The following is a 12624-nucleotide window of genomic DNA, read 5'->3' on the forward strand; positions in this document are numbered from 1 at the left end:
CGGGGCACGAACCCGCGTCCCCTGCATCGGTAGGCAGACTCTCAACCACTGCACCACCAGGGAAGCCCCCAAAACACACCCATTTTAAGTATACAGTTTGAGCTTTGCAGATGTATGCACCTTCCCTACTATTAAGGTGTAAAACATTTCCAGCACCCCAAGAAGTCAGTTTATGTCCCTTTGCAGTCAAGACCCCCACCCTGGCCCTGGGTAACCAGTGTTCTACATACTCTCTGGTTTCTTCTGTTGAAATAGTATTTCTGAGACTCATCCGTGTTGTTGCATGTGTACCAGCAGATTGTTCCTTTTCTGTTGAACCATACTTTATTCTTTCACTTGTTGATGGGCTTTTGGGTTGTTTCCAGCTTTGGGCTGTTACTAGTGCTGCTATGAATATTCACAGACAATTCTTTGGGTGGATGTATGTTTTCATTTCTATGTAAGAGTGGAATTGCTGGGTGTATAGTAAAGGTGGGTTTTATGATAAACTGCCAACATGCCATGTTTTCGTAAAGGTTGTATGTACCATTTTACCTTGCCAGCAACAATCTATGAGAATTCCTGTTGCCCTACATCCTTAACAGCACTTAGTATTGTCAGTCTCCCTGATTTTAGTCATTTTAGTGGGTGTGTAGTGGGATCTCATTGTAGTTTTACTCTGCATTTCCTAGGTGCAAATTGCAACCTTTTACACTTATTAAGACTTGTAGCCCAGCATATGGTTCTGTTTTGTTCAGAATTCCATGTGTACTTGAGAAGAATGTCTTTCTGCTTTTGGTTGGAGTGCTCTATAAATGTCATTTTTTTTTTTTTTTTTGGGGTACGCAGGCCTCTTACTGTTGTGGCCTCTCCCATTGCGGAGCACAGGCTCCGGATGCGCAGGCTCAGCGGCCATGGCTCACGGGCCCAGCTGCTCTGCGGCAAAGGGGATCCTCCCGGACTGGGGCACAAACCCGCGTCCACTGCATCGGCAGGCGGACTCTCAACCACTGCGCCACCAGGGAAGCCCTATAAATGTCATTTAAATAAGGTGGTCAGTAGTGTTATTTGGGTCTTTTATGTCCTTACTGATTTTGTTTTCAGTTGTTCTATCAATTCTTGGGAGAGGAGTATTGAAATGTTCAGCCCTATAGATTTGTCTCTTCCTCCCTTCAGTTCTCTCAGTTTTTGCTTTATCTTGAAGTTCTTTAATTTCATGTATGCTCTTGTAGGATGGTTAAGTCTTCATGATGAATTGATCCTTATATCATTATAAAATGTCTTCTTTGGGAATTCCCTTGCTGTCCAGTGGTTAGGATTCTGTGCTTCCACTGCAGGGCGCCCGGGTTCAATCTCTGGTCAGGGAACTAAAATCCCGAAAACTGAGTGCACGGCCCCCCCAAAAAAGTTCTCTTTATCTCTGTAATAGTCCTTGTTCTGAAGTCTATTTTGTCTGATACTGATGTGGCCTCTCCAGCTTCCTTATAGTTAGTGATTGCTTGGTGTATCTTTCTTCTCCCTTTTACTTTTTTTGTTTTTTAATAGATTTATTTATTTTTGGCTGCGTGGGGTCTTCGTTGCTATGTGCGGGCTTTCTCTAGTTGTGGCGAGCGGGGTCTGCTCTTCGTTGTGGTGCGTGGGCTTCTTATTGCAGTGGCTTCTCTTGTTGTGGAGCTCGGGCTCTAGGCGTGGAGGCTTCAGTAGCTGTGACACGTGGGCTCAGTAACTGTGGCTCGTGGGCTCTAGAGCACAGGCTCAGTAGTTGTGGCTCATGGGCTCTAGAGCACAGGCTCAGTAGTTGTGGCGCACGGGCTTTGTTTCTGTGGCATGTGGGATCTTCCTGGGCCAGGGATTGAACCCATGTCCCCTGCATCGGCAGATGGATTCTCAACCACTGCACCACCAGGGAAGTCCCTCGTCATTTCTGTTGACTGGTTTCCCTTCTGTTAGGGGTCACAGCAGTTTTAGTTATATGTCTAGTAAATTTTTAGTGGATCATAGACATCGTGATTGTTATGTTGTTGGGTTTAAGTTTTTTGTCTTTAGAATGTTGAAGTTTGGCAAGACAGTTTAGTTAATTGTATATCATGTATATCCTTTAAGGTTTGTTAGGGCAGGTATAGCTTTTTCTCTTGTTTTTCTCTAATTTAGTGTTAATACTAAGGAGAGACATTTCTGGAATGTCTGCTGGTTGCTCTGGGTGCTCAACAAGGACTCTGCACTCTGGCCTTGTGGAATTTGAATGCCAGCCCTATATGAGCTATGGGAACGCTGCCTTAGTGCTTCCTGGCAGTTCTTACCCAGCCTAGTGGACTAACCACTGTGCCTGTGAAGATTCACCCAAAGGTTCGAGGGGACCTCTGCAGACTTCCAGAGCTCATTCTCTGCTTAGATTCCTCTGGCATGCTGCCCTGCAAATTTCAGCTGACTCAGCCTCCTGGAACTCCAGTCTTTGCTATGCTTGAGTCCCCCCTCTCTGCACTGGGTTTTAAAAATTACTTTCTGGTGGATGGCCTGAGTGGCTGTAGATTGCAGTTGGTTTGTTACCATGCGCTGCCTGTTGTTCCAGTGTCTGAAAATATAATTGTCCTGTTCTCTAATTGTTGGTGGTGGTAAGGCAGTTCCATATCAATTATTCCTGTATAACTGGAAGTGGAAATCCTTTTTCTTCTGTCTTATTACGTTGGTTAGAACCAGATTGTTACTAGGTCATAGTAGTTGTAGAGGTATTTTCTGTAAAGCATGGTATTAGATATTGATTTGATATAGAATAATAATAAAAAATAAGAATATTTTCCTTGCATTTTAAAAGCAGGAATGAATGTTGTATTAACTCTAATGCCCTTTTAGAAACTGTGAAGATGAAAGTGTTTTTTTTTCTTTTGCTCTACTGATACTTTGGATTATATAGATTTACTAATATTAAACCATTCTTATATTTCTAAATAGCCCTTTTTTCTTTTGGCATTTTGTTTTAATGTCATGTTGATGTTTAACAGGAAATATTTTATATATGTTTTTCCCTAGAATGGATGATGAACTTGTTGTTGGAATTTGTGCAAGATAAGAAATCTCCGGCTGACCTCGTACATCTGGCTTTTAAATTTCTTTACATCATCACCAAGGTAATATTTACATACCACTTTGTAGTTGACAGAACACTTTCTTAATATACTCGGTCCAGAATTACCTTCCAAAATGGTATCTCTCAGGAAAGATAGTTCTCATACAAAAGTTGTGGGTTTCATGCTTTCTCTTTTTACCATGTGCTGGAGATCAGATGTTAGTGATCCAGGGGACCCTTTGGCTGAAACAGTGCTTTTCAGCATTGTTTTCTGCGTCTTGTATTTGAATGGATCAAGCACCAGCTAGCCAGAAAGGGACGGAGAGGATATATATACATATATACATATATATATGTGAGTAACTGAGAAAAGTTTCTTACGAGGAAAAAGGAAATAAACTTGGAAGTGGAAGTGCTTCTCAGATGTGGATGTGCAGATAGCTTTTCAGGGATCTTTTTATGATGCAGATTCTGAGTAAGTGGGTCTGCTGTGAGGCCTGATATTCTGCATTCTTACAGGCTCCCAGGTGATGTGTGTGCTGGCTCATACGTACCATGGGAGAGACTTGGCCATCTCGGCTGGGGTTTTGCTTCTGTGGGGCCTGCTGTGTGGTGGAGGGAGGCCTGTGTGCACACTCCTTGCCCTCAGTTAGTTGAATGCAGGGTCTCTCCTGAAGGTGTAGTGCCACCGCGTTTCATGGAAGCCTTAATGAATTTGGGACCTTCTGGGTTCCCGAGGACTTATTCCTCATAATCAAGGTAGAAGCAAAACTTGTTAGTTTGTAACATAGCTATATTTCTGATGAACCAAGATTGGTTGGTCAAATTGGGACAACATATTTATGAAATGATTTAAGAAGTAAAGGTAGCTTTCTTATTGTTAGTCTTACTAAGTTGTATCACTGTAATGTGATGTAATTCTCTTTGATCATTGGGTGGCATAGGTGGTGATTTTTGGTAATAGAGAAAAAAATAATTTTGCTACTTTATTTTCTAATTATATAATAATTCAATGTCTTTATTTGATAGGTTCGAGGATATAAAACATTTCTTCGTTTATTTCCACACGAAGTAGCTGATGTGCACCCTGTTTTGGATATGTTTACAGATCAGAATCCTAAAGACCATGAAGTGAGTGTCCCTTTCCTCCTCTTCATTTCCTGTCCCCCCGACTTATTCCCTGGTTTTCCCTGCTCCTGCACTGGCAGCTTCCTTTCCTGTTTCCTTCAGTTTTATCTTATACTATTTTGTGTCATTCCCTCTCTTTTCATTTTTTTCCTTTGGCTTTCTCTTTTTATGTATGTTACTTTAAATTATTTTGTTTAAAAAAATGCCCTTTATAAAGAAAACAATAAACCTCCATACAGTGTGATGATAACTATATCATCATCCAAATTTTTTTAACTTAAAATAGAACTATGTTGGGGGTCCCCAAAACCACCCCAAGTCCAGTGATTTCCTAGGATCACTACAAGAATTGGCATGTAGTCATCCTTATGGCTATGATTTACTACAGCAAAATCAGCAGAGGGAGAAGGCACATGGGGCGAAGTCCAGAGGAAACCAGGAGTGAGCTTCCGGAGTCGTCTCCCCGTTGGGTCACGCAAGGCACTTGTGATTCCGCAGCACCAAGTTGTGAGAACACGTATGAGGTGTTGTCCACCAGGAAGGTCGTAGGGGCCGGCACCCACGATTTCTGTGCGGGCTGGTCATGTGGGTACTCCGCCAGGCACATACTAAAACCCAGAAGGAAAGCAGGTGTTCAGCATAAGCCACATGGTTGGTACAAACGGCCTGGGCACAGAGTGACCCTCATCAGTTAGGGAATGGTGGGAACGTTCCCCGAAAACCAGGTTCCCAGATGCCCGCCAGTGGCCAACCTTGCACGCAGGTTGTAACTGCAAACTCAGGGAATTGTCTTGCTGTGCATGTGCCCTGCTCTCCTCTGCTTCTCATGCCTCTGATGGGGAGTCTGGGACCAAAGCAGAATCTTGTTTTATTGACTCCTCTGTGACTGGAAGTTGAGAATTTTTTCTTTATTCTTAAGTCTTATGTTTTTTTAATCTTTTTCTCTGTTTTCCATTTTCTTGAACAGCTGATTGCACGCTGAAGGGTGCCAGTGATGAGAAGCCATTAGACTGACATGTTATGATTTTTCTTTGTTCCTTTTGCTGTTTCTCTTGGCTGCATGCCCCAGGGCATGTGGTGGGGTGCGGTGCTCTGCAGCCTGGCTCCGAGGCCCTGGCGTTTGGAGGCCTGGGTGGGTGCTGAGCGGGAGGGGGTAGCAGGACTGCGTGGATGCCCTTGCACAGGAGTTATGTTGCTTTGACTTGGCCCTGTAGACCTGGGAGACCCGCTACATTCTCCTCCTGTGGCTCTCCGTGACCTGCCTGATCCCGTTTGATTTTTCACGCCTTGACGGCAACCTCCACAATCAGCCTGGGCAAGAGCGAGTGTCCACCATGGACCGTATCCTCCAGATAGCAGAGGTGAGTGTGGCTGTGAAGTAATGAGCTGCTGACCAGTGTCCTTTCTCATGCCATTAGGGCTTAATTAGGTACACTTGTGACATGTGTTTATCTCTTCAGCCATTGTTACTGTTTTTCAGTGAAGTGAAATTCCATTTCATAACTTACCATGAAACTGATAATTCCTAAAGGGGTCAGGATGAATTACTTTAGCAAATCTTATTTCTCTGTACATAGTGCAGATACTCTTTTTTTTTTTGTGGTACGTGGGCCTCTCACTGCTGTGGCCTCTCCTGTTGCGGAGCACAGCCTCCGGACGTGCAGGCTCAGCAGCCAGGGCTCACGCTCCGCAGCATGTGGGATCCTCCCAGACCGGGACACGAACCCGCGTCCCCTGCATTGGCAGGCGGACTCCCAACCACTGCACCACCAGGGAAGCCCAGTGCAGATACTCTGATGATAACTTAGAAGAGGTTTTAGGGGGTAATGGTAAGACAAATTAAAGGTCCATTTAAAATCTAATTTTTAACATTACATAAACAATACATGATCATTGTAGGAAAATCAGAAAATAAAAAGCAGGAAGAATATTAAGGTGAAATCTCTCAAATACCTAGAGATAACACTTGTGTTTTTCTTCAAACTTCTCCTGATACAGATGTTATGTGTGTAGACATAGATTATTGTATTATCTTTTGCTGTGGAAAATATTACCCTGAACTTGAGTGGTTTAACACAGCACACATTCTTCATCTCACAGTTTCTGTGAGTCAGGAATCTGGCTGTGGCTTCGCTGCGCCCTGTCCTTCGAGCTCTCCCCAGGCTGCAGGCAGAGCTCGCCTGGGGGCAGGTCGCTTCCAAGCTCTCATGGTCATGGCAGGAGTCAGATCTCGAGGGTGTTGGCCAAGGGCTTCAGTGCTTTGCCGGCTGTTTGCCACTCGAAACCCACCCTGCGCCCCCAACGATGGCAGCTTATTCTGTGAAAGCCAGCAAGGGGCAGGGGCTGTAGCAAGATGCATGTCACACTCATGTGTGGCCCAATCATGGAAATGACATCCCACGCCCTGCTGAATTCTCTTGGTTAGAAGCAAGTCAGCGTGTCCTCCAACCGCGTGGGAGGGATTACACGGGACGTGGGCACTGGTGGGAAGGACCAGGGCCCATCTTAGAGCCTGACCCTGACACTTACTTATACTAAGCTTCTTTGAGCACCTGCTGTGCACCAGACACTCCCCAGGCAATCCCACTAAAGGCTTTTTCATACATTAACTCCTTTCATCCTACTTAATGAGGCAGTTCACTGTTTTTATCCTCATTTTACTGAAGAGGCAACAGGTGTAAAAATAAGTGACTTAGCCCGCTCACTCTCTCACATGCGGTGGATCTAAACTTGAACCTAGGGTTTGGCTCCCTGCCCGTCCTTCACAGTGCTCCGCGCGGCCCCTGTGTACTAGGGCCCCTGGTGTCCTGCTGTTCTGGGACCTGCTTTTCCCCTGAGCAGTACTGTCTGAATGTCTTGTGTCAGTAAGTAGACGTCTCCCTCAGAGTCTTTAAGGGACACGGTGCTCCACTGTATCTTCATTTCTAAAATAGTCTTTTTTAGGTAGGTGGTTTGTTTCTAGCTGTGTTCCGTTAACCCTTTGGGTGCTTGTCTCCTAAGTGGGATTGCCTGGGGAGAGGACCTAATTTCTAACAATTTGTCCTCCAGAAAATAGATCTTTTAAGTGTATCATTTGGAAAACAGTTGAGATGAGAAGTGGAAACCTCTTAAGGTGTAATTGCGTTAAACTTCGGCCCTCCTGTGTCTGAGCTGGGCCTCCTAGCTGCTGTGAATGCCAGAGTGCTGGTGGGTTCCAGGAGTGTTCTGTGCACACTCTGGGTAACAACATACACTCTTCATTTTTCTGCTGCTTTTGCAAATGTGGGTTTCAAGGGGTGTAGCCACATGCTGTATGAGGATTGGGCACTTCCCTGAGGGTGAGCACACATGTGGCAGCTGCAGCCCTGAGTTCACGTTATGAGTGGTTCGTGCAGCTTTGGAATCTGGCCTCTGTCCGTGAGCCTGGGCTCTTGTGGAGCTGCTGAGTGTGGGACCAGGTGGCTGAGTGGGTCCCTGAGGTCTACATTGTGTGTTTAATGGTGCCTGTCCTTTACGCTTCCTTGTAGTCCTACCTGGTCGTCAGCGACAAGGCCCAAGACGCAGCTGCTGTCCTCGTGTCCAAGTAAGTGCTTTCTGAGAAGGTTTACTGTCTGTTACTGTGTGTGTCTGTTGTCATCAGAGAGGACGTTGGGATGATAGGATTGGGGAAGTCTTTGCTGTCCTGAGGACTCTGCTGCTTTCCTTGAGGGAACCCAACGCTGTTTGGGTGCAGGAAACCTCTGAACCTGATGTGATCACTGACAGTGCTGGTTAGGGGCTCAGGGTCACCTGACGCTGGGTTAGGAGCTCGTGGGCCCATCAAGGGAGCGCAGATTTAGAACAGGTGTAGCAGTTTCGCCGGGGCCAGGCCTCCCCTCTGGGGGAGGGGGGGTGGCAGTTAGAAGAGCCTTTGGAAGTCACTTAGAAAGCAGTCCACACCATGGTTTGTGGAGATCATGGGCTGTGATTGCATCATTGTGGCTTGGGATAAAAATCCCCAAACATCCCGTGTTAACTAAAAACAACAGGCTGTGCCTGAAACAGGCCAAGATGGGTTTATCTGATGAGCTGGGTAAGATGACCCAGGCAGCAGGGCCTGGAGTCTCCAAAAAAGTGCCAAAGACACATGTGAAAGCTGAGTAGACTTGTTTCATGAAATGTGAGAATGGAAGAAAGCAGTTTTTCTAAATTAATCTTCTTCATGACATGTGATTTAAAGTATGTATATAGCATAAACGAGTTAGAAAATTTGGCTTTTTTTCCCCTCTACATTTGTGAAAGTTAAAAATTGGCTCTAAAAACTTTTGGATGTTTTGATCGGGAAAACAGGGCAACGCCTCCTTCAGGGTCACCTTCTCTTAGGTGTGTAGCCATGACCTTGCACAAGGCGGGAAGAGACATGCTTGATTTATGGGGCAGTTGGGGGCATTGGGGAAGTATTTGTGAAAGTACTGGCTAAACCAGAGGGCAGAGCCTAAATGCGAGAAGCTGATTTTAGGAGTGAGGAAGGAAACACCTGAGCTCGCCTGCGATGCTTACCCTGGGGGAGGAGAAACTCACTGACAGAGGCTTCTCGTGGTTTTGACAAGGAGTGGAAAAGCGTGGCTTTCTTTCTAACTGTGAAAGTAATCATGTGTGTTCAGGAAAATAAAGAAAAGTAAAAAAGTACAAAATAAAACTCACATGTACTGTCATCCCCAGAGATGTAACTGCTCTGTCCTTTGTCCCCCACTGCCCATGGGCATGTTGGTCTGTGGCCCATGGGTACACTTGCAGGGTTGTTTCAGGTGCTGGCAGGCAGGCCTGGAGCTTTGGTCAGTCTTCCAGATGCAATTATGGTGTGATCTATTCTTCCTCCAACCCCACTGTACGTGTGGACTTTTTGTTAGTAAAATTAGCGCCGCCTGGGACACTCTACATGAAACTTTGTACTGTTCTGATCGGCTGTATTTTCTCCTTCCAGTTTTAATTTTTTTTGTATTTATTTATTTTTGGCTGCGTTGAGTCTTCGTTGCTGCGCGCAGGCTTTTCTCTAGTTTTGTGGTGAGCGGGGGCTACTCATTGTTGCGGTGCGTGGACGTCTCATTGTGGTGGCTTCTCTTGCTGTAGAGCATGGGCTGTAGGCCTGTGGGCTTCAGTAGTTGTGGTGCACGGGCTCAGTAGTTGTGGCACACGGGTTTAGTTGCTCCGCGGCATCGGGGATCTTCCCGGACCAGGGGTCGAATCCATGTCCCCTGCACTGGCAGGCGGATTCTTAACCACTGTGCCACCAGGGAAGTCCCCCTTCCAATTTTATTGAGATATAATTGACATCCAGCACTGTACAAGTTTAAGGTGTACAGCATGATGATTTGACTTACATACATCATAAGATGATTATCACAGTAGGCTTAGTGAACATCCATCATCTCTTATATAGATACAAAATTAAAGATACAGAAAAATATTTTTTCCCTTGGGATGACAACCCTTAGGATTTACTCTCCTTTTTTTAAATTGAATGAAAGATTCTTTAAATTCTAAACTGCTTTACAATTTTCAAAAGTTTCACACACATGATTTCATATAATCTCATAATAATCCCTTTTCCCCATACCCCTTTATTGCCTCTCCCCCCAGGATTTACTCTCAGCAGCTTTCATGGATAACATACAGCAGTGTTCAATATATTTATCATGGTGTACGTTACAGACCTAGTACTTATTTATCTTACAGCTGGAAATTGGTACCTTTTTGACTGCCTTCCTCCAGTTCCCCCTTCCCCACCCCTGCCTCTGGTAACCACACGTCTGATCTTTTGTATGAGTTTGTTTGATTTCTGATTGGTTCTTAGGAATGAATTCCTAGAAGTGGAATGAACATTCTAGGGGTTTTAAATGCAGCTACTGGAAAGGTTGAGCCAGTCGGAAGTCTCCTTTTCCCCATATTTAGCAACACTGCATGTGATCTTACAAATGTTTACTAAATTTGTTAAATGAAACATCTTTATTGTTTATTATCTTTTATTACCAGCAGTACTGAGGGTTTGGTAGAGTTCTGCTGAGCTTGACCTGGTGGAGTATTGCACCTGTGGGGTGGGGGAGGTGAAACCCTAAACCCTTCTTCCCTCCCTGGTGTCCTCCAGAAAGGTGGCAGCTGGCGACCCTGGCTGCCTGTCCACTGCTGGAGGGATGCTCCCCCGCCATCTAGTGGTCGGACGAGCAAGTGTTGGTGAGGTTGAGGCCCGTTTTCCACCCAGCTCCTGCCGGTTTGCCAGGTTGTAGGTGCAGCCAGTTTTCCTCAGTTCTAGAGAGGGCGGATGCCCTCAGGTCCTAGAGCTGCTCTGAGTATCCCACCTCACGGACGGGTTCTGACTCGCATATTTCTGTCTTTTTTGGTGGGTTGTTAACAGTGAGGCCCTGGGTGTGAAGGGTGGTCACATGTGGCCTTTGTCCCCACTGGCATCTATTTTCTGATATTTCACGAGGGAGCTGCCTGTCTTACTCTCGCTGCCATCAGCTTTGATTGCTTCCTCTTACCATGTGCAGTTCTGGAGCCGCACCTATTTCCTTTCATTAACTGGAACCTTTAAACATCAGCTGCGTTTTCTGTAACTTTGATGTTACATTTACGCCAAGACGTGTGGATATGAGTGTTATTTTACAGAAACTCTTCAATGGAAATATATGCCTTTATTCTTATTGATTACATTAATTTTAAAAAGATATTTTTAATCTAACTGTAAAATCAAGGTATGCTCCAAGTAGAAAAGTTGGAAATTTTGGAACATAGAAAATTAGGAAAACCCCACACGTTTATAATTACAATACACAATACATGTGTTGTATTTTTTTGGTGTTTTTCTGTGCTGTTATTGTATGGAGTTTGCACAGCACAATCTCTTTGAGTTAGCACCTGCTTTTTCACTTAATTTCACGTTACCGTTGATTACATGGCTCCTTTAGATTCCACTGTTTTTAGTTACTCTGACCAGCATTCTCAGGTCCTTCCTCTTATAAGCAATGCCGTAATGACTAGCTTTGGGTGTAAACCTGTTTTGGTATTTGGGATTATTTTCTTAGGCCAGGCCCTTAGAGGTGGACTTCTGAGTCACAGGACACAAGGACATTGTTGAGTCTCTACACCTGTCGCTCGGTGACTCTTGGGAGCGTGTTTTCAGGACTTTTGCAATCATGGGCAGCCTCAAGAACAACCCTCTTCCCCCAGTTGGATTGTGCATTGTTTTGTTTATTACTAACATTTAGTTTGTATTTCACTGATTGCTGGTGAGCTTTAACACATGAGTCTTATTTCAGATATCGTATGTCCCGTGTAGTGACCTGATTTCTAATATCTGTGGGATTCTTGGTGCTTTTTCTCCAGTAGTATGAGCTTTCTCTGTGAAGGATGTTAGCTAGAGGAGGGTGTGATACTTCCTCCAGTGGGTTGGTAGCCTTTTTTACTTTCTTCTTTGGACTAAAGTTTTAATTCTAATGTCAAAATAGTAACTTTTTTCCTTTTATTTATTTAGTTATTTTTACTTTTATGCTTGAAGGCTTACCCTATTAAGAGATTTTACAAAGAATCATTTATATTTTTCTACCTTTTTATTGTTTAATGTAGAATTATTAATCCATTTGGAATTTCTTTTGGTATAGGATATATGATAGATTTTTTTCCTTCTTACAGGTAACTAAATTCTATCACCATTTTGTGAATATTTAACTTTTCCATTAATTAATTTAAAAACACACACAAAGTAAGTTCTTACACAAAATAGGGTTTGTCACTTCACCCGTACTGTTTCACTCTCAGACCAGATACTCTGTGGTAACCGTACTGACAAGGGTCCGGAGCAGCAATGTGTCCCACTGGTGTTTTGCCCTTTGTCCCTCTGGTAGGTCTAGTCCTGTAGTTAAGGTTTTGCTGATCACTCTTGTGGAAATTACCTTCCTGAGAGAAAGACAGTGGGGTCTCTAAGCACCTGCACATGTTAGCTGAGTTCCACATTGAAAGTAGATGTAGTCTGTGATGTAACTTTTCCTAAAAGGGAAGGAAGTGTAGGATTCAGAGATCTTTCAGTTTGTGTAGAAGGGTCTCGTTCTGTGTGTTACACCTGTGGGATAGGTATTTTCCATTTTTGCTTATCTGTACTTTTGGACCTCTGCTGCGAACATAACATTTCCTTTTTTAGAGAGAAAAATAAAAAATATAAAATAACCTATTTGCTTAAATCTTTCAAAGGAACCTTAGGTTTTTACTGTAATTTGGAAACTCACCTTGTGTGATTTTGCCCAGGAAAGGAAGTTGGCCGCTATAGGCTGCACACAGAACATCAGCCTCCTGCCTGCTCAGCAGATGAGTGGGTGGAGGAAGCAGGGTGCGTGGCCCCTGAGTGGATGGCGCTGTGACTCACGTCTCCAAGTTGGGCTTTGGGTCCCAGCAGGGCCGCTTACTGGCCCTGTGGGCCGTTCTGTGCCTGTGACCTCGCCTGT

At 44.5% G+C, this 12624-nt stretch overlaps 1 protein-coding gene across 1 annotated transcript in view; it reads left to right on the top strand.

Annotated features, from left to right (window-relative positions):
* The window catches only part of TBCD (tubulin folding cofactor D), a 173888-nt gene that overhangs the window by 11791 nt on the left and 149473 nt on the right, over positions 1-12624 (top strand). Inside the window, exons 3-6 of the mRNA XM_059998740.1 lie at positions 3007-3104; positions 4073-4174; positions 5386-5532; positions 7678-7733. Of these exons, the coding sequence (XP_059854723.1) occupies positions 3007-3104; positions 4073-4174; positions 5386-5532; positions 7678-7733 (403 nt within the window). The remainder of the gene's footprint in view (positions 1-3006; positions 3105-4072; positions 4175-5385; positions 5533-7677; positions 7734-12624) is intronic.

Source organism: Delphinus delphis, chromosome 19 (assembly GCF_949987515.2).
Source record: "Delphinus delphis chromosome 19, mDelDel1.2, whole genome shotgun sequence".
In the NCBI taxonomy this organism is placed as follows: domain Eukaryota; kingdom Metazoa; phylum Chordata; class Mammalia; order Artiodactyla; family Delphinidae; genus Delphinus; species Delphinus delphis.